General features: G+C 37.1%; 1 protein-coding gene across 1 annotated transcript in view; it reads left to right on the forward strand.

Annotated features, from left to right (window-relative positions):
• MYO3A (myosin IIIA) overlaps positions 1-22,665 on the forward strand; it is a 229,963-nt gene that overhangs the window by 144,474 nt on the left and 62,824 nt on the right. The window contains exons 19-24 of the mRNA XM_032396700.1: positions 6,317-6,470; positions 8,714-8,802; positions 10,713-10,842; positions 17,364-17,443; positions 17,910-17,987; positions 20,775-20,980. Of these exons, the coding sequence (XP_032252591.1) occupies positions 6,317-6,470; positions 8,714-8,802; positions 10,713-10,842; positions 17,364-17,443; positions 17,910-17,987; positions 20,775-20,980 (737 nt within the window). The remainder of the gene's footprint in view (positions 1-6,316; positions 6,471-8,713; positions 8,803-10,712; positions 10,843-17,363; positions 17,444-17,909; positions 17,988-20,774; positions 20,981-22,665) is intronic.

Raw genomic sequence — 22,665 nt, forward strand, 5'->3', positions numbered from 1 at the left:
ACATTACAAAGCCATAGTAATCAAAACAGTGTGGTATTGGAATAAAAACAGACACATAGATCAATGGAACAACGTAGAGAGCCCAGAAATGAACCCAAGTATATATGGTCAATTAGTTTTTGACAGGGGTCCCAAGAATACACAAAGGGGAAAGGATTGGCTCTTCAATAAATGGTGCTGGGAGAACTGGGAGGCCATATGCAAAAGAATGAAATTGGACCCCTATCTTATACCATACACAAAAATCAACTCAAAATAGATTAAAGACTTGAACACAAGACCTGAAACTGTAAAACTCCTAGAAGAGAACCTAAGGGGTAACTCCTTGATATCATTCTTGGCAATAATTTTTTGGATTTGATGCCATAAGCAAAGGCAGCAAAAACAAAAATAAACAAGTGGGACTACATCAAACTAAAAAGCTTCTGCCCAGCAAAGGAAACCATCAACAAAACGAAAAGGCAACCTATGCAATGGGAGAAAATATTTGTCAATCATATATCTGATAAGGGGTTAATATCCAAAACATATAGAACTCATACAACTCAAGAGCAAAAAAAAAAAAAAAAAAATCTGATTAAAATGTGGGCAAAGGATCTGATTAGACATTTTTCCAAAGACACACAAACGGCTAACAAGTACATGAAAAGATGCTTGACATCATTAATCATCAGGAGAATGCAAATCAAAACCACAATGAAATATCACCTCACTGGTTATATGGCTATCATTAAAAAAGATAATAAGTGTTGGTGAAGATATGGACAAAAGGAAATTCTTGTGCATTATTGGTGGGAATATAAATCACTAACCACTATGGAAAACAGTATGGAGGCTTCTCAAAAAATTAAAAATAGAACTGCCATATGATCTAGCAATCCCACTTCTGGGTATATATCCAAAGGAAATTAAACAAGATCTCTAAGAGATGTCTGCACTCCCATGTTCATTGAAGCATTAGTCACAGTAGTGGAAACAACAATAGTGTCTGTCAAAAGATGAATGGATAGAGAATATTACACACACACACACACACACTACATACCCCCATGGAATATACTTAGCCATGAGAAAGAAAGAAATCCTGTTAATTGTGACAACATAGATGGAAACTTGAGGGCATTATGCTAAGTGAAAATCAGAGACTAGAATGGTGGTTACCAGTGTCTGGGAGCTGCGGGAATTGGGGAGATATTGGTCAAAGAGTACAGTTCCAGTTTGAAGATGAGTAAGTCCTAGGGACCTAATGTACAATGTGGTGATGACAATCAATAAAACTGCACCATATTCTTGAAAGTTCCTAAGAGAGTAGATCTTAAATGTTCTCACCACAAAAAAAGAAATGGTAGTGAGTGACGTGATGGAGGTGCTAGCTGACTATGGTGGTAATCATTTTGTAATATGTAAGTGTATCAAGTCAGTACATCATACACCTTAAACTTCCACAATGTTATATGTCCATTATATCTCAATGAAGCTGGGGGAGGAAAAAGAAGATAATTTCCCCGGGAAAGTCAGTCAGAATCCAGCTTCAGGAATGGATTCTTTTTTTTTTTTTAAGGTATTTTTAAGTAATCTCTACACCCACCATGGGGCTCGAATTTACAACCCCCAGATCAAGAGGCATATTCTCTGCTGACTAAACTAGCCAGGTGTCCTCAGGAATGATTCCTAAGGAAGATAGTGATAGCACATGACCAGGAGAACATGTAGAAACAAATGAGAAAGAGACAAAGGAACAAAAGTTAACTTGACATCGGGATGTTTTCAGTGAAGACCCTGAGCTTTTCCTCTGCTTAACTCTGATCTCTAGCTTCATGAATCTTCAGCAATATCACAACAAGGGATGGGGGTGTGATGTTATCTCTGAGCCCAAGAAGAAATTAAATTATGTTTATTATTATCTGTTTCAGAATAATAACACTCCTCATAGTAGCTGGCAGTCATTGTGTAATGTGTTAAGCATAGGTCTACTTTATTTCCCCTCCGAACTATCTTCTTAAGTAGTTTAAGATCTAGTCAAAGAAATGCATATGCAACAATGTGCTATCATTTTCACCTATCAAAGATACCAGAAAAAGTTTTTTAATGAGAATATTCAGTGCGGGCGAGGATGCAGCAAGTGCATACACATGGGAGTGTATATGCAGTGCTGATTAGAAAGCACATTGCTGCAAGCTTTAAAAACAATCAATCTAGAAATGCTCATCAGGAGCCTGTAAAACATTTACGAGTTGACCAGCTCATCTGTCCTAAAGATAAAATCCAAAATACAGAAAAACTTGGTGCACAAAGGTGTACATCAGAGCACTATTTAAAATAGATAGGGGGCACCTGCCTGGCTCAGCTGGTGGAACATGGGACTCTTGATCTCAGGGTCGTGAGTTCAAGTCCCACGCTGGGTATAGAGATTACTTAAAAAAATAAAAAATAAATAGTTAAAGAAATAATCTAAAATGTCCCCAAATAAGAAAATGGAATAGAAAACTACAGTATATAATCTTTGGTAGCCATTCAAATAATGTTCATGAAAATATATTAATTACGTGTTCTCCATTCCATTTTGTCAAAGGAAATAAAGTAAAATTAAAATTGAATAAACAGCATAATTTTTGTTATCAAAAATATTATGCATAGAGAAAGACTAAAAAGATTCCCCTAATTGTTAAGCATTTAGAGGAGATGAATTTGTATGTGAATTTTGAGGTCTTCATAGTTTTTCTGTATTTTAAATTTTATATGAGCATGTATTATATTTATAATCAGAAGCTGAGGATTACACATGCACACATGATTTATTGTTTTCACCCCAGTCTTCCTCTATCTGGAAAACAGGTTTTCAAAATGACTTTTAACAAAAGGAATCCAGAAAGCTCATGTATTCCTCTGTTGGGGCTGCCATAAGATATCACAGACTGGAGAACTGAAACAATAGAAGTTTATTTCCTCACCGTTCTGGAAGCTAGAAGTCTAAGATCAAAGCAGGGACAGGTTTGGTTTCTCCTGAGGCCGGGCTCCTGGACTTGCAGATGGCTGCCTTCTCCCTGTGACCTCATGTGGCTTTCACTCCGTGCAGTCGCCTCCCTGGGGTCTCGTCCTGTGGGATTCCAGCCTTGCCCTGATTCCCTCATTTGACCTTAATTACCTCCTGAATGGCCCAATCTCCAAATTCACATTGGATTTGAGGGCTTCAACCTATGAACTTGGGGGTGGGGAGGGGACAGTTCAATCTTTAACACGCAATCATTTATTTAACATGCTCAGGTCTCCCTAGAAACTGAGCTCCATAATAGAGAGGTGAGTAAAAGTGCTTGTCCTCTTGGAGTTCCCATCTAACAAGAGAGGGCGAATAATAAACCAGTAAAAATGCTAGAAATGCCGTGAAAGAATTTAAAACATGATGGAGGAGGGACAGAGAGTGACCAGCAGAAGGAGGGTTGCTGAATTAGTCTGGGTGATGGGGGAAGGTCTCTCTGAGGAGGTGAGAGTCCATCCTCCATCGTGTGACAGTCTGGGCAGAGGGGTCAAAGCTCACGTTCCCACCCACCTTCCAAGCCACGTGGAAGCTTGCAGCCTCTCAGCCTATGGGAGCCACATTTCCATGCTGCTGTGTGAGGCTGAGGACTCAACTTTGTCATTGAGACTCTCTCCTGCGGTGACATTTTAGCCCTGTGCCTAGGCCAGAGCTGTGGGTCGGGGCACCTTCCATGGGCTTTCTTGCCACCATGTCCTTTTTCCAAATCACACTGAAAATTCAATGAAAAACAAGCAAGCACTCGACTCAGGCATGAAGCCTCCTTAACATCCAAGTCTTCTGATTTCCCTCACTTCCTTGATTTATACTTAAATAATTATTCACCTGCCCTTCTCAAAAGGGAACTCAGGCCACCTGAACAGAGCAGGGGTAATATATGCTAAACAGTCCTTTACTGCAGTTAATAACTCCACTTACCTTCTGCTCTAAATGTATTTTTAACATACAGGGCATAGCAGAGGACTTTCTTAAAGAGTTATACGAGCTTCGTTTCTCCACTTATGCTTAAAAACAACTAAGTATCTTGACGTCATAACTGCTATAAAAATACATAATCTGTTGTTTTAGGCAGGCTCATTGTACTAAAAATGCTTTATAAATCCTGAGTAATAGGATGTTCTCTCCGTTGGTTTGCCTGGAGTCCATAATACTAACAAGTATCTTTGAGAGGAGCCCATTGTTTTCCAAGTTACTCATCTCTGTTCTGTCTGACCTGCCACAAAAGTGTTCCGTGGATTTTGACACAGGCAAATAGAAATGACAAATGCATTGATTTAGACCTTAACCTTGTGTGCTTTCTATACAAAACCTCTTCTGAACTTTGCAGTTGTCATTTAAGCTGTAATGTGCTGTCAGCCTGATGTGTCTACTAGTAAAGTCATTCTGGGTCTGCATATTGCTCCCAAGGTTACCTTCAAATGCAAAAGCTGTGAAACTTCCAGACATTGTTTCTATTTTTATGTACTGGCTAAACTAAATGACCTTCAGGTGATCTACCTTTTAGGCCAAAGGGCACTGCCAAATTTTTACATATTAGTTTTTTGTATTAAAAATGTACATTTAGTTTTCCTGGTGACACCTTTGAAATGAGATTTCAATTTCATAAGACTCCAAAATACTAATTAAAAGTTTAGGCTTGGGCGCCTGGGTGGCTCAGTTGGTTAAGCGACTGCCTTCGGCTCAGGTCATGATCCTGGCGTCCCTGGATCGAGTCCCACATCGGGCTCCCTGCTCAGCAGGGCGTCTGCTTCTCCCTCTGGCCCTCTTCCCTCTCGTGCTCTCTCTCATTCTTTCTCAAAAAAAAAAAAAAGTTTAGGCTTATCAAATGCCCCACCTGCCATTGGCTAAATTCCTCCACAAAGTTGCTGGAAATAAATTCTCTTTCTCCGAACTCCTTATAGTACATTGTACATATCATTTATCTATCATATGTTACCTTGCATTTTGAGTATTTATTTACTAACCTTATCACTCAAGTTATATCTTAAATCCACTGAGGACAGGGAGTTTGTGTTAAAACATCTCTTTATCATCCATCATGGTGCCTTATTATGAGATGTTTAATGAAAATCTTTAATGAATTAAAGAATATATTAAAATAATAATGAAGGGGCCCCTGGGTGGCTCAGTCAGTTAGGCTTCTGACTCTTGATCTCAGCTCAGGTCTTGGTCTCCGGGTTGTGAATTCAGGCCCTGCATTGGACTCCGTCCTGGGCGTGGAGCCTCCTTAAAAAAAGACTTTTTTTAAAGTTAAAATAATAATGAAAAGAGCCTGTCATTTTATATTTATGAATGGTGCAGGATATTCTGCCCAAGTCAAGAGTTGTTTCATACGCTTCCCAGTGATAGCTGCTTGGTCACCTGAGAACTGGTGAGTGCCAAGCATGGGAGCATGACTACAAGTCTTCCAGGGGTCATGCATGTCCCCTTACAAAGTGTAGCACTGGGGGAGGGGCACAGTGTGAGGGACGAGTCATAGAAACAGAGCAAGAGCACAGCTCTTCATGCCCCTTTAGCAAAATAGATCATCAACATCTGTGTTGTTCGGGCACCATGATCTTAACACTAATTGTTATTCGTCGTCTTTATTTTATGCATCTTATAGTATACTCAACAGCAACTGGTTATTAATGTACCAGATAGATTTACTTTGTTAGATGGAGATCATTTCCTCCATGTGATAAATGAGGCAGTGGGAGATTACAGAGTAAAAGAAATTTCCAAAGGATTATATGGCTAGTTAAGAGGCAGAGCTCGGATATGAACCTGTGTGTTCTTGGTTCTAAATCCACTTGTTGTTCCTATGACCCACTTGTCCACCTACTAACAATGTAAGTGTCACGGTGACTGAGAAGTTAAGTAAATGTTCTTGAGAGATCCATTTCTGAAACTAGATCAAAAGTGTAAATTGGGGGAAATGTAACTCTAAGATATACATAATTGATATTCTATAAATTCTGGAGTGTAACTTTATTACTGCTTGTTACCAACACGTTCTCTTGCATTTTGAAAGCCTAAGATGTCTATAATTCTGGTATAGAGACTAGAAACTTTTTATTATTACCCTGAGCCGCTGCTGACTTTAATGAAGTAGCAGTTTTGGGGAAAGAAAAATAAAACGATAGCCTCAGTTTAACGGCAATGTCATAGGAAGCAATTTATTATAATATGTGTAAAAGAAAGTTTGTGGTAATTACTGTCAAGCTACCTATCACAAATTCACAATTTCATAATTCACAAATTTTTTAGTGAATTTTTTGTATGTATTGTGTCCTGTTATAGAATGAATACCTAAATGAAGGTGTTAATGCCAGAGTGATTGAATATGAAGATAACCTGCCCCTCCTAGATATGTTTCTACAGAAGCCAATGGGTCTACTATCCCTACTCGATGAAGAAAGTCAATTTCCCAAGGCCACTGACCAGACTCTTGTGGGTGAGTTTTAAATACAATATGTCTGCATTGTTTTTTGCTGCAGTTGTATAATGCTCTGAATGACTTAAAAAGAATTTTTTTAATTATCTGGGAGAAAATAGCTATCACAAAGCCTGCATATGTAACTTTAAAGAAGAGGCTTTGGGTCTAATATCTGGACCAGTGAATGTTTAAAATAGGGTGAGAAGGGGTACATGTACCCCAGTGTTTATAGCAGCAATGTCTACAGTAGCCAAACTATGGAAAGAGCCAAGATGTCCATCGACAGATGAATGGATAAAGAAGATGTGGTATACACACACACACACACACACACACACACACACACACACACACACACACAATGGAATATTATGCAACCATCAAAAAAACGAAATCTTGCCATTTGCTACGACATGGATGGAACTGGAGGGTATTATGCTGAGCGAAATAAGTCAATCAGAGAAAGACATGTATCATATGACCTCACTGATATGAGGAATTCTTAATCTCAGGAAACAAACTGAGGGTTGCTGGAGTGGGGGGTGGGGTGGGAGGGATGGGGTGGCTGGGTGATAGACATTGGGGAGGGTATGTGCTATGGTGAGCACTGTGAATTGTGTAAGCCTGTTGAATCACAGACTGTACCTCTGAAACAAATAATACATTATATGTTAAAAAAAAAAAAAAAAGATAGTAGGAAGGGAAAAATGAAGGGGGGGATATTGGAGGGGGAGATGAACCATGAGAGACTATGGACTCTGAGAAACAAACTGAGGGTTTTAGAGGGGAGGGAGGGGAGGGAGGTGAGGGGGATGGGTTAACCCGCTGATGGGTATTAAGGAGGGCACGTATTGAATGGAGCACTGGGTGTTAGACGCAAACAATGAATCATGGAACACTACATCAAAAACTAATGATGTAATATATGGTGACTAACATAACATAATAAAATAAAATTTAAAAAAAATAGGGTGAAACATTTAGTGATGAATTAAACAAGTTTGATATTGGACTTCTTACATTGGTAGAGCCCCAGTCATAGGATCTTATGTTAGAAATAACCTTAAAAATTATCAAGGTGAAAAAGAAACTACCTAGCCCCAAATTAGAAATTGAAGGGCAGGGCAAAAGGCCAGCTCTGGAATTTGAAAAGAGATAGCTAATGAGAAGGAAATAAATTCATCTAGGCATTTGTCTAATAGAGGCAAATAGCCTCCAATACCTTAATAATCTCTAAATTACAGTACATTAATAAATATTCACAATAATCCTGAGTCATCAAAGAAAGCATAAACATATTCATTTTTTCTGTTTGAGAAGGCAAAAATATGTTTAAAAGATTATCATCTAAAATGGTTAAAATTAAAAACGTCTTACTCCTTAGATTAAAAAATAAACTTTAGCTTGTTCAGGTAAAAAAAATCATTTTTTAATGTAGAAATACTGTATTCCCTGATGGTTGGAGATATTGATTATGTATAATAAATATTTGCAGAAAATTTGGATTCACATTTTCTCTCATTTACTTTGGGTGATAGAGTCTGTTTCTTACCAGTAAGTCTGTGATGTTGCTTCCTGCTGACTCACTCATTGGCTTATTCTCTCCTCTAATTGGACAGTACTGATGGAAAACAAAACAACCCCAAAGTTCTGGGGAAAATTGTGTCATAGCAATCACTTGATTTTTGAGGTTAAAATGTCCCTTCTAGGACATGGAGTAAAAAATTCTCTGAAGGTGACACAATTGTTATAGGACTGTAACTGCCTTTATGACCCTACATTTTTCCTATGTAATCAGTAATAACTTATTCTAATGGAAAGGAAAGCCAGAATACCAGATTTCTAGGCTCATGGCTTCACATCAAACTGGGTTTCACAAACCTCTTTGATCAGTTCATCTCAGGTAGTTTCCTTCCTCTACTTCCAAGTAGAATCCTTCTCAGATTCCCCCCACGCCCAGACCTACTAAGTCAGAAACTCTGTGTTTTAATAGGTACTCCGGGGGCGGGGCGGGGGGGGGCGGTTCTGTTGCTTGCCAAGGTTTAAGAACTGCTGCTCTAAATCATAATAGAATGGTTAAATTCATGATCTTGAGTTTGGTCTCACCATTTGTGCTCCTAATCTCATTTATCAGCTATATAAAATTGTCTTTTCACTACACATTGTCCATTTTATAGTGAAAGAGATGATTCTGTCAATCAGTATTTTCTGAGGATCTCCTTACATGGCTTGATAGTGGAGTTCAATTTTTTTTCCTATAGAAAAATTTGAAGGTAACCTGAAATCACAGTACTTCTGGAGGCCCAAAAGAATGGAACTTAGTTTTGGAATTCACCACTATGCAGGAAAGGTAAGAACTGTGAAGAATTATGACTGAGTTTCTCTTAGTCTTTCATCAAATAATAATGATAAACATGAAAACTATGGCCCGAAATATTTACAGATGGTTATAATGAGATAGCCACCTGTTTCTGCCCCAATCTGGCCCTGTCTGTTCTCCAGCTTCCTACAATCTGTCCTGAAAAAGTGAACAAAAAATCCTTCTCCTACTTTTTCAAACACAATCTTATAGTTTTTCTAGAGGAATTTTTATTAAGAAACTAAGGGAAAACAAGAAAGAAAAGAAAAGAGAAAGGCAAGTATCAAAGCTTCCATCTTTCTGATCATAAGATCTGGCTTTGGATGAGATTGGCTGGCAATGGGGACCTACTTTTTCCTTCTTTTCATGATAGGTGGGAACCTTTTGTATAAACTGCCTTTTATAGACTTGAGGTACTTCTCTCTCCACAGAAACCTTTGTCTCTCCTCCTGCCCAACAGGAGAAAGTGCCAGATTGGAGGTGTTGTCGGGTAATGGTGCTAACCTAGGTGGGGTTGACTAATGGACTGTTCAGCAGTTGGAAGTTTATGCATTGATAGATGCACATTCCCACAGCAGAGCAAACCTCAGATATATTGTCCTAAACCCAAGGATGCTCTGTTTCCCTTCCACAGAGAAAAACAGGTCATTCCTTCACAATGATGTTATAAATATTGGAGGACTGAGAAGATATTAAAATCAAGAAAGAAACGCATAGAATGAGAAATACATGAACAAAATGAAATAACACAGAACCTGGAAGATTTAGGTCTACTAGGACTTCTCTATTCCACAGACTTCAATATTCCACAGACTTTTGTCACTGAAAAAAAAAATCTACCTTAACGATTTTAGTTTTGGCCTCTCCCATGGTGTTCAGCATATGATTTTTCCAAATAAGCCTTTTCTAAAAACATCCATTAAGAATTTCCTATGATCATTTTATCCAGTTGTTTTTAACAGCTATATTAGTCTGCTTGGACTGTCATAAGAAAAATAATGCAGGATGGGTGGCTTAAAGCACAGAAACTTATTTTCTCACAGTTCTGGAAGCTAGAAGTCCAAGATCAAGGTGCCAGCAAGGTCGATGTCTGGTGAGAGCTCTCTCCCTGTCTTGCAGATGGGTGCATTCTTACAGTGTTCTCATGTGGCCTTTTACCTGGGTAATTGACGGGGGAAAGAGATCTCCAGTGTGTCCTTCTCTTCTTACAAGCATACCAGTACTATGGGATTAGGGTCCCACCCCTAGGACCACATTTAACCTTAATTACCACCTTAAAGACCCTATCCAAATACAGTCACATTTGGGATCAGGAATTCAACATACTAATTTTGGAAGGACACAATTCAACCCATAACAACAACCATATTAGATCATCCATCCTACAGAAATCTTTGGGTCACATTGATCTTTAGAAAGTCTTAAAATTATTTAGAAGTGCCAGAAACATGAATCCTCATAGTGTACTTAGACCATACTACTTACGGAGACGAAAATCTATAATGGCCAGTTCATTGCGCGTGAATCAGTTATCATAGAAACGAGAATCCCTTGATGGCCCAGGGTGCCTCCTTTATGCCACTCTCAACCCTCCAAACAGAGAAAGGAAACACTACCAAATTTCCAACATAATAAATGAGAGGGATCAAACCTTTTTTATGATTTTAACCCAAATAAAATTAGCAAGACACAGATTTTTCTCTGACAAAATATACTCTAGACCTGGAAAAGTTTGCTCTTCCAACCAAGTTGTAAAGGACTACCTTTATAAATCTTTGTGTACCTGTCGCTCAGCACAGAGGAAGTTCTCAACAAATACCTATTGATGATTCTGCCGCCGTTGACGGTGATGATAATGAGAATGACATCCTTTGTGATACTGAAATATACTTTATCAACAGGTCCTCTATAATGCAAATGGATTCTTAGCTAAAAATAGAGACACTCTTCCAACTGATATTGTGCTGCTTTTGAGGTCATCAGAAAACAGTGTGATTCGGCAACTAGTCAATCACCCTCTGACAAAAACAGGTAACCTAAGGCAATTTCCTTTAACTGAGAAAATTCCTCAGGCCCAATCCAGTAGTTTCTGACTGTGCTTTTCATGAGTATAATCCTCAATTTCTTTATGTTGGTTTGTTTTTAGCTCACTAAATACGCATTTTTTAATACATTCTGCCCAGATTGTCTGAAGAACATGTAAAAATAAATATAAACAAACTAGGTTTTCAATAAAGAAAAGTGTCTGAAGAACTGACCAAAAAATATGGTGGTATTTTAACTACTCACTAGAAGAATATGCTCACCTCTAAAGAGTTCAGAATGACCTCTGTTTCAGGACTGGGCAGCTTTGGGGTGGTACTTTAAGACTCTAAAGGTTTAGGGGCGCCTGGGTGGCTCAGATGGTTAAGCATGTGCCTTCGGCTCAGGTCATGATCCCGGGGTCCTGGGATCGAGCCCCGCCTCAGGATCCCTGCTCTGCAGGAAGCCTGCTTCTCCCTCTCTTGCTCCCCTTGCTTGTGTTCTCTCTCTGGCTGTCTCTCTCTCTGTCAAATAAATAAATAAAATAAAATAAAATACACTTTAAAAAAAGACTCTATAGGTTTAGTGAGCTCTGTCTTATTGATTAAAAGCTTACATGTGTTTCCTCCACCCAACCATATACATGTTTGCATTTGCTTTTAAGTAGAAAAAAAATGTAGTTTGGGTTATTTTTCTTTATTGGTATTATTTTGTATTTCTTTTTACAGTTTTATTGAGATATAACTGACACAATAAATAGCACATGTTTAGACAGTAAAATGTGATGAGTTTTTGACAGGCATAAACACCTATAAAACACCACATTCTGTAGTGAGTGAACATATTCATCACCCCCAGATGATGTTTCCTCATGACTCTGGAATCCTTCACACCACCACTCCTGACCCCTCTCCATTTGTTCTAGCACCATCGGTTGAAAGAATTGTTCTTTCCCGCATTGAATTGCTTGGGTGCCCTGTTGAAAATCAATTGACTATATACATGTAAGTCTGTTTCTAGACTTTTCACTGATATTTGTCTGTCTTTATGGCAGTACTATACTTCTTGATTACTGTAGCTTTATTAAAAAAAAAAATTGAAATCAGGTAGTATAAGCTACCCCACTCTTGGTCTTTTTCAGAGTTGTCGAGGCAATTATAATTCCTTTGCTTTTCCATATAAATTTTAGAATAAGCTGGTCAATTTCTGGTGAGATTTTGATTGGGATACACTGAAGCTATTGATTAATTTTGGCAGAATTGATATCTTCACAATAGTCTTCCAATCAGGGAGCACAATATAGCTCTCCATTTATTTAAGTCTTCCTTAATTTCTCTCAGCAATATTTTGTAGTTTCCAGTGTATGAGTCTTGTATATCTTTGTCAAATTATCTGCTAATATATCACATTTTATGCTATTATAAATGGTAATTTTAATTTAAATTCTGTTTGTTGCTAGTGTATAGAAATCCAGTTGATTTTTGTGTATTGATCGTTCACCCTGCAGTGTTGCTAAGCTTATTTATTAGAGTAGCTTTTTTTGTAAATTCCATAGGATATTTAGATGATCATGTCATCTGTGAAAAAAGAGTTTGCCCTTTCTTCTCCATTCTGTTTACTTTTTATGTCTTCATCTTGCCTGGTTGCACTGGCTAGAATCACCAATGCAATATTGAATACAGATTCTAAGAGTGAACATTCTAGCCTTATTCCTCATCTTGGGGGGAAAGCTTTCAATTTTTCCCCAATAAATATGATGTCACCTGTAGGTTTTTCATAGACGTTCTTTCTCAGGAGGAGAAATTCTGTCTATTCCTAGTTTTCTGAATATTTATCAGGTATGCATGTTTGAATTTTGTCAGATGCTTTTTTTGCATCTACTGAGATGTTAATTCGTTTATTTTTTAATCTGTAAATATGACGAGTTATGTTAATTGATTTTTGAATGTTATGCCAACTTTTTATTCCTGGGAAAAACCTGACATGGTCACGATGCACTGGACTTTTATGTATTGCTAAGATTAAATTTTCCGACATTTTGTTAAGAATTTTTGCATCTGTGTTCATGAGGGATATTGGGCTATAGTTTTCTTCTAATTTTTTTCTAATGTTGGGATCAGAGTAATATTGGCCTCATCGAATGAATTGAGAAGTATTGCTTCCTCTTCAATTTTCAGGAAAAGTAGAGTGAGTATTATTTCTTTCTGAATTCCTTTATAGAATTCACCAGTGAAGCCATCTGGGCCAGAAGGGGTTTTTTGTGAGTAGGTTTTGGACTACAAATTCAAACTGTTCAACAAATATAAGGATATTTAATTATCTAATTTTTTGAATGAGCTTTAGTAGGTTGTATCTTTTAAGAAATTTGTCTGTTTCATCTATGTAGTCAGATTCATTGACATAATGTTGATTATAATGTTCCCTTATTATCCTTTAATATCTATAGATCTTGGAGTTTTATCAGCTCTCTCATTCCTGATCTGAATCTTTTGTGTCCTCTTTCACTTTATTCTTGATAGATTTTCTAGAGATTTGTCAATTTTACTGATCTTCTCAAAGAACCAGCGTATAGTTTATAGTTTCACTGATTTTCTCTATTGGTTTTGCTTTCTATTTTGTTGATTTTTTTTTCCTTCTTCTTTTCTTTCTTTCTTCCCTAGGGGGGCGGGGGGAGGGCTTTTTCATTTTTGTTTCCTTTCTTCTGTTTACTTTGGGCTTTATTTTGTCTTCTTTTTCTAATTTCTAAGGTGAGACCTTAGGTCATTGATTTAAGAAAACATTTCTAATATAAGTACTTATATGGACTATTTATAAGTATTATATTTCAATTCTAAAAATATTGGGATTTTCCATATCTTTGTGTTGTGGCCTTCTAATATAATGCCATAGTGCTCAGAAAGCATATTTTGTATGATTTAATCCATTTAAATTTACTGAGACATGTTTTAATGGCCCTGAATATGGTATATCTTATTTTATGTTTCATTTACACTTACAAATAATGTATTTTCCACTGTGTTGGATGGAGAGTTAAATAAATGTCAATTGGATCAACTTGGTTGATAGTATTGGTCAAATCTTCTATATCCTTACTATTTTTTTCTCTCCTGGTTCTACCAGTTACTGAGAGAAGAGTTTTGAAATATCTGATTATAATTCAATTTATCTATTTTGTCTTTCATTTTTATCAGCTTTTGCTTCATGTGTTTTTAAGATCTATTATTGGACACATAAACATTTAGAATTATTATAGCTTCTTGATGACTAGACCCCTTTATTATTATTATTTTTATCCTTGGTAATATTCTTTGCTCTGAAATCTACTTTGCCTGATAATATGGAGACTCCAACTTTCTTAGGATTAGTGGTTGAATGGTATATCTTTTTTTATACTTTCAACTTCATCTTATTCTTGTGTTTGTATTTAAAGTGTTTTTTTTTTTTTTTTTGTAGACAGCATGTAGTTGGGCCTTTTTAAATTGTGACAATCTCTGCCTTTTAATTGAGGTGATCAAACTATCGATATGTTGGGTTTGACTGACTCTACCATTTGATGTGTATTCTCTTGGTTACATCTGTTATTTTCCCTAGTCTTCACCTGGGTTCCCCTCCTTACAGTGTAAAATCTCTTTAGACAGAAACTGGGGTCATCATAGGGCTCACCTCATTTGTTTCCCCTCACTCAGGGATCAGTGTCCTGTACTGCTTGATGCACAATATATGAAAACTGTTATTCCTAGACAAATACTGTATGATTCTTCAGAATAAGGTACTTAGGGCAGTCAAAATCATAGAGACAGAAAGCAGAATCATGATTGCCAGGGGCTGGGGGCGGTAGGAATGGGGAGCTAGTATTTAAGGGGTATAAAGTTTCAGTTTTACAAGATGAAAAAAATTATGGACATGGATGGCAGTGACGGTTGCCTCACATTATGAATGTATGTAATGCTATTGACCTGTACACTTAAAAATGATTAAGATGCTGAATTTTATGTTATGTAAGCTTTACAATAAAAAATGAAAAGGAAGAGAAACGGTTACCTCATATATTTTGTATTTTTTTGTTGTTGTTGTTATTTCAGTTAATTCAGTCTGTGTTACTTTATCATGCCCAGAAGCAAATGTCTTCAGTTTTGACTTTAACAATTGTCATCTCTTTCTATATCCACCAACTGCGTCTGTGCACCTAATCTCATGTTTTTTACCCTTATAAAATATGCAACCAGGTTCTCAATACTATGTTCTGTCTCCTGACTATCAGCAGAACCATGTTTCATTAGCCAGGGAGAAGAGAATTTCATAATCAAAGATGTTTCAGTGACTGAATCTCAAAGCTATCAGAGGCATTTGGATTTTATATTCACCTAATATGCAAACATAATAATAATGATGACAACAATAATAATACATAAATTTGTTTAGAAGTTGCAATGTGCTAGGCACTGGGCTGACTACTTTTATTTACTCCTAATAGCAACACTCTGAGGAGGAATTACTGTTACAGATGAGACATTGAGTCTTGGAAATGTTGAGCAACTTTCCCAATGTTGTTCCTGTGGGAAGTCTTAGAAGTGGGCTTGAAAGTTTGGGTTTTCCAATTCTGTATTATGCTGTCTCCAAGATTCTAAGATAACCCTTTGCATGTATGACTTTAAATATGAAATACAGTTCAGCCATTATTAGGAGGAAATGTACCACAATTCCTTGCAGCTCACGTCTCTATCTTGGTTTATTACAGGTTTGTTCATCAGGTCAACTATAAAGGCAAAGTGGATATATTTTCTGAAATTAAGATCTATGCTAATTTTAGTTCCTGTTGATATGCATTAATGAATTTTTAGAAGGCTTTCGTTTAAAAAAAAAAGGCTTTTGTTTATTTTGTTGTTAAATAATTTGATGACTAGTGTATAAATTTTGTTACATTGAAATTATTAATCCCTTAGTAAATTTCCTCTAGTTTTTTAGTTTTCAGAAAAACTTAAATTTTTAATTCTTATTTGGCTAATATTAAGTAATGGTATCTATTAAGTAATGGGTCTATTCTAATTAATGTACTACTAGTCCTTTGTATAAGTCTGTAGTAATTTTGGTAATTTTTTTCTAAAACTTTCCCTTAAAAAAAACAAAAAACAAATGAAAGTCCACAGCTGCCCCTCTGAAGACCATGTGTTACTATCTCTGTCCACTCTGCTGTCTGCAGTAAGTTTCACAGTTGAAGAGTGAACAGTGCAGTGCGCAGCCCAGCGTGAAAGCCAGCGCGCACACCCATCGTGACACTTTTCTTGGTAATGAGGGAAGGGGGACGACAGCACAGCAGAGGAACTGCCAGCTAAATCCCAGGCAGGGTCCCACCAGCATCATCACTTTGGAGCCAGGCTTTCGCCACCACAAAGAATGTGAAGGATTTGTCAAAAACATGTAGCCTTGGGGCACCTGGGTGGCTCAGTTGGTTAAGCGCCTGACTCTTGATTTCGGCTCAGGTCATGATCTCAGGGTCTGGATGTTGATCCCTGCCTCAGGCTCCGTGCTGGGCATGGAGCCTACTTAAAATTCTCTCTCCCTCTCCCTCTGTCCCCACCCCACCCCTGGCATGCACACACACACACACACTCTCTCTCTAAAAAACAAAAAACATGTAGCCTCTACTTCTCACCCAAAAGAATGAGAATGAAAAGAAGTAATCTTTCTCAAGTGATACTGAATTCTGGAGATATATTTGAACATTACTGTTGGGATGATGAACTCTTGGATTGTGGGTTGGTTGGTTATTTTGCTTGGTGAGAGGTGGGACAGGAGAGAAAATGAACTAACATTTCTGGATGCCCACCATGTACCAGACATACTGTCACATGTCATTAAAATTCTGTGAGGCAGACAGCACTATCCCCATTATGTGGTTTCAAAATGCAACTCAGAGACTAAGTAAATGATCCGCGGGCAACACGATTTAAGTACCACAGCTGGTATCCAAATCCAGGTCTTCCTGGCTTCTGGGGCCATAACTTTTCACTACACCAGAATATTTTCACAGCCTCAGGTTGTGCACATTTAAGTAGCCCTAGTAACAGGCACTATTTCTGAATGTTAGATTGAGCATATCCATTACTCTCAACCATTCTTGATTTTCTCATAACCATTTCACATGAATTAATAATCTGTATGATTTTTAAGGCCCATTGTAAAGCTTACCTTTGCATTAAAAAAAAATCTCAGATGCCATTTAACACACACACACACACACGAAGCAAATTGTTCCCTTTATCAGAATCACACCATATCTTGTAGCAGTTAAAGGAAATCCAACACTTACCTGTATTTTTTCTAATCTCAAAGCTGGGTTTTTTTTCTGAACTTAAAATTTGTCGTAAATTTTTATGTAATATTTTATCCTTAAATTTCTCATAAATACTTAACCAAGGATGAATATTGTGGCATCAACAATGTTTATTTTAATACTTAAGTAAATGAGGAAAGTCTTCTAGTGATTGAAGACTCTAAAATGTATATTAATTTCATCCACATTCCTATAGGTAATCTGCCACATTCTAAAACTAGAAATATAATAAATTATCAAATGAGGAATTCAGAAAAATCAATCAACTTGACAAAGGTAAGAAAATGCATTTTGCATGACAGTGAGTGTAAAAATCTAACCTTTACAACAACAGTGTTTATGTGCTCCTAAAAGTAAACAGCATTTTACTTTAGGTTTTCTCCCTTTGATCTTTCTTTTCTGCTTAAACAGCTATGTTATGTTCGTATTACTGCTAGCCACTGAAATAATCATGAATTTGTGATACCTTCTTAACTCTTCCTTTATAGCTCATTTTAATGTTGCACTAAGACCACCTAAAAATATATTAGCTAAGGTCTGAGACATTCACATTCCCTGCAAGACCAATTAAAATTCCAGTGAGGCTGACAAAACAATTACCCTAGTAAAAATATTAACCTTTTGTTATTTTATGTATTTGAATGCATAGACCATGATAACCTGAAGGAAATTCCATGCGCTTCTTGTAGATCATAAAGTACAGTGGATACTGAAGCATCACTGTCTTTCTTGGTCTTTGTAGGATCAAAGTGGAGAAGCCACAGGTCATACCATAGAGACAACCAACATGAAGACACAAACAGTTGCATCATATTTTAGAGTAAGATATTAAATTATGGTGTGTTGTACTTAGGAATGTTATTGATTAATTGATTTTCAAATAGGGGGAGGGGCAGAGCGAGATGAAGAAAGAGAACACTAAGCAGGCTTCACGCCCAGTGCAAAGCCTGATAGGGGCTTGAATTCATGACCCGTAAGATCACGACCTGACCCAAAATCAAGAGTCAGAGGCTTAACTGACTGAGCCACCCAGGTGCCCCAGGAATGTTATTTATTTTAAAAGAGTTACAAATCAAAAGCTAGTAATAAATATCAGAGTACTATTAGCAAAAGATAATTCTCATTGTATTCCATTTACTATTTATTAGATACAGAATATACTAGAGAGTACTGTCAAAAACCTATGGATGGTTTGCTATGATATTTTATCTATAAAATTATTGCATACTAAGTCAATCTTAATGGAAGTTTATACCTTGGTTAAATTTGTCCAAAGAACCAAACGCATTTGCACTAGAACAAAACCTGACAGAGTTTTTAATTCAGTGCTATGATAACTACCTATCACTTCTCCATCCCACTCCTAAATGATCTTGGGGTGGGCAAATGGGACAAGGCTGAGCATCCAGGTCCATTCCATATCTCCCTGCACATAGACAAGATGAAAACCTCAAAAGAAAAAGAACTGGTATAAGCATGGGGCCAGGAGAAGGAATACCAGGAAAACATAGTAACATGCCAAGAAAGTCAGCCACTGTGTCCTTAGCATAGGGTCAAGGTGACCTTTCTTACCTGTCTTCCCTGGACAATATGGGAGAAAAGGAAGATAAGAAGTACTTTACTTCCTCTGTGCTCTGAAGAACTCTAGATACCCCTGTCCTCGTTATTGGTGTTAGTTCTTATTTATCTCTTCTGATAAAATCATATTGGGGTGCCTGGGTGGCTCAGTCGGTTAAGTCTCTGCCTTCGGTCAGGTCATGATCTTGGGGTCCTGGGATCAAGCCCCGCATCGGGCTCCCTGCTTGGCAGGGAGTCTGCTTCTCCTTCTCCCTCTCCTCTCCCCACCACTCATGCTGTCACTCGCTCGCTCTCTCTCAAATAAATAAGATCTTTAAAAACAATTAAAAAATAAAAAAAATAATAAATCATATTAACCAGCCAATGAAAATGGAGAAAATACTAACTAAAAATTGAAAATTATTAATAGTATAATTTAAGGCGGGAGAAGGGGAGGAAATTAGGCTAAATTTACTATAAGTAAGTGTTCAGTGAGTAAATCCAGTTTTCTAACAGAATCATGAAATTCTTTTAAAAATAGCTGGGTAGTTTTATTAAATATTTTTTCAAGTCGTAAGCTCATAGCAGACAGTGTGTGCTTAATCATCTTTGAGTAGCACGGTAGTACGTTTATATGCTTACTATCTCACATTTGCTGCTGGTACATTCACCTTTCCTCAAGACCACGGCAGAGCTAAATTACCAAGCGTATTTACAGACAGATTATCTTCCTTTTTTAAGTGAGCTATCCAAGACCAACATCAGTCCACTGTTGGTGACATCCAACACTGTGTGTATGTTTAAAACACTAGTTCATAAAATCATTGTCCTCCTCTGGCTGAAGTGAAAAGTGATAGAAGATAATTCCATAGAGTATATAATGTATTTTTTTTAAGTTATTTTTCATTCTGCGGAGAATGAACGTAGTGGAACACCATGCCTTGGTTCCTAAGACAAACCAGTGCCGAAGTTGCAGCAGGCTCTTTCTCTGAATGCCAACGGCAAGTGTATCCCTTCCGTACCTCCCGCACCCAGCAGGTGCTTGCAGGACTACCAAAGGAATGACGGCTCACAGATAAACGTCATGAAAAGGGGGCTCCAAAGTGGCAAGCCCAGCTGTGTGAGGATCACATCTGAGTTTCGGTGCCCAAGAAGAAGCCGAGCAAATCCAAGGCTTTGTCACTTGCGTAATTCTGTATTTGGCTTGCTCTGGCTTTGTAACCATAGGCTTCTATGTTCCTCCCAACACTAAAAGAAATCCAACCAACACCAGCTGACTATGTTCATACATTCGTTACCTTGCCAATAAATTGCAGCGCTGGTCTTTAACATGCTCATTTTCTGAGTTCCACTTTTAGGTGAGCTGTGATTATTCTGTTATACTTAGTTGTCCTGTAATTGGCTACCGTTTTAATAAGCTGTTGCTGAACACACAGTTTTCCTATGTGACTTTGAAAATTCTAAAATAAATAAGAAAATTATCAAGCTAGAGCAGATTAGAGTACTTAAATGAATTTGCTTATTTTCGTAACTCCTACGTCCTATATAGTAAACTGCTTTAACTTCTCATTTCTTATTTTAACCCAGGAGATGATCCTGACAGGCCTTGAAGTGTTTACTTTCATACTTTCTATAAAGAAAGAATTGGACAAGGAAATTAATAGTATAAGCAAGAAGTTAAGTCGTATGCCTAAATATTATATATCAGCAAGCTTCCATGAAGGGGTATAATTACTTACAAACAAATTATTTGAAAAGTAATTTCATCTATTAATTAAAGTTGCCTTAAGAATGTACAGGCAACCTTTTAATAGCTAAGTTCCGAATTATTGCCCCTACGTTTTTATGAGTAAATCTGTATTTTTAAAAATATGCTATAAATAAAATTTTCATTAATACAGACTTTCCTCCATTGACTGTGAATTGATGTGAACATTTGTAAAATCCAGTTTTCAGAGGTTTTTCTCTTATAATAAAAAGAAAGACTTGCAAGCCCCTAAGTTTCTGTATGCTACGCTGAGAAATTTATTTTTTTTTTTGCGTATTATAGTATTCCCTGATGGATTTGTTATCCAAAATGGTGGTGGGCCAACCTCACTTTGTCCGTTGCATCAAACCAAATAACGAACGTCAGGCAAGAAAATACGACAAAGAGAAAGTTCTCCTACAGCTTCGCTACACTGGAATTCTGGAAACAGCAAGAATTCGAAGGCTGGGATACTCTCATAGGATACTTTTCTCCAACTTCATAAAGCGGTATGTGGATTTCTTTTCAAGGTTCCAAGTACAGTTTATAGAGAAATTCATCAGAAGAATTACAGGAAACAAAATAGGAAAGAAAATTACTCAGCTGTTCTAGAACGGAGGCATTTTGTTTTTGCAAATGATTTTGCATTGAAAGAGAAGGTAACTGGGGCTGGAAGTTTTTGTTGTCAGCTGGGAGATCCGATGTGGTTGCATAGGATACCGGTCATGAGCAGGATGACTGAAAGGCCTCAGTTTCTGTACTGAGCACTTAGAGGGTCTGGGTTCTCAACCCAGTGCTCATGCTGTGTGACCCTTGGACTGTACCAGTGATTCTCAACAGGGGGAATTTTTGCCCCTCCAAGAACGTTTGTTAATGTCTGGAGACATTTTTGGTTGTCACAGGTGATGGGATGGGGGTTGCTGTTGGCATCTAGCTCATGGAGTCCAAGAGTGCTGCTAAGCATCTTACAATGCACAGAAAAGCCCCCCCACAGCGAATAATTATCCAGCCTAAAATGTTAACCATGCTGAGATCGAGAAACTCTGACCTATACTGAACCTCATTTTCCCCTCATTTAATGAATCTGTCATGACTGCCTGGTGGAATTGTGATAAGGATCAAATGAGACATTATCTCAGTAACAGTATTTAGAAAACAACAAATAACAGTATTTAGAAAACAGAAAGACTCAATTAGGTATAAGAAGTCCTTTTTAATATTTGAAATTAATGTAAAATGAATTGAGCTATATAGTAAATATATTTTATAAAGTAATACATTTGTGTTGATACAGAGGTTTAGTACCTTATATATTTAATATTTTAAACACCATGTTTCTGATATTTATCAATTCTATGATTACTATTAGCTGTGGAACTTGAAGCTTCAATCTTCCAAAGTATTACAATTTTCAGGTGAAAGCTAGCATTTGAGAAATTCCCTATAAATAACATTCTCTGGCCTTTTTCAGAGTGTGCAAATTAGGATTAAGAACAACACAAAGTTTCTAACCCCCCCCAACAAAACAAAACAAAACATCATCTTGTCTAGTGTCAAGCATTCTTTCACTTGGGGTAACCAAGACCCTTACTAAATAAAATGAAAATTCTAATTATTTTTGCAGACTTTCATATATTCAGGTATCTATGGTAAGTTCTTGCCTTTTTTCCCCTTTGGCACCTGGCAAAGAAAAGAAAGGTATTTAAAAAAAACAGGTTTGAAAGCATTCAGGTATTCAGTAAGTAATTACTGCTAGCTTGTTTTTTAAGAAATAACTTTTAAAAGCTAGTAAATAAATACGTCATTCTGATTTATAATTGAGAAAAAAAGACAAGAAAAGTATTCGTTTCGAGCACCTTGAAATGAAGAAAACCCTACCAGTTCTTCATGATGGAGAGCAGAGTTACACAAATATGGTGACTTCCATGATTGGCAAATCCTCTATGGTAGTTTAAGATAGACTTTAAAACCTCAGGCTGTAGGGTTCAGAATTAGAGCCAGCATCCAATCACTGACTTCCCTTCTCCCAAAGCAGACCCCATTTTGTATCCAAAACTAAGAAATGAAAAATACTGGAATTTCTTATTGGCTATCAGTAAATTCTCCATTCTGTACATGAACGCAGAGAACCTAAAAATACTTGATATCAAGAAGTTTCAAATTTCAAATTAAAATCATAATGTGACCGATTTTC

This window comes from Phoca vitulina, unplaced genomic scaffold, assembly GCF_004348235.1.
Source record: "Phoca vitulina isolate PV1807 unplaced genomic scaffold, GSC_HSeal_1.0 scaffold93, whole genome shotgun sequence".
NCBI classification, from domain to species: domain Eukaryota; kingdom Metazoa; phylum Chordata; class Mammalia; order Carnivora; family Phocidae; genus Phoca; species Phoca vitulina.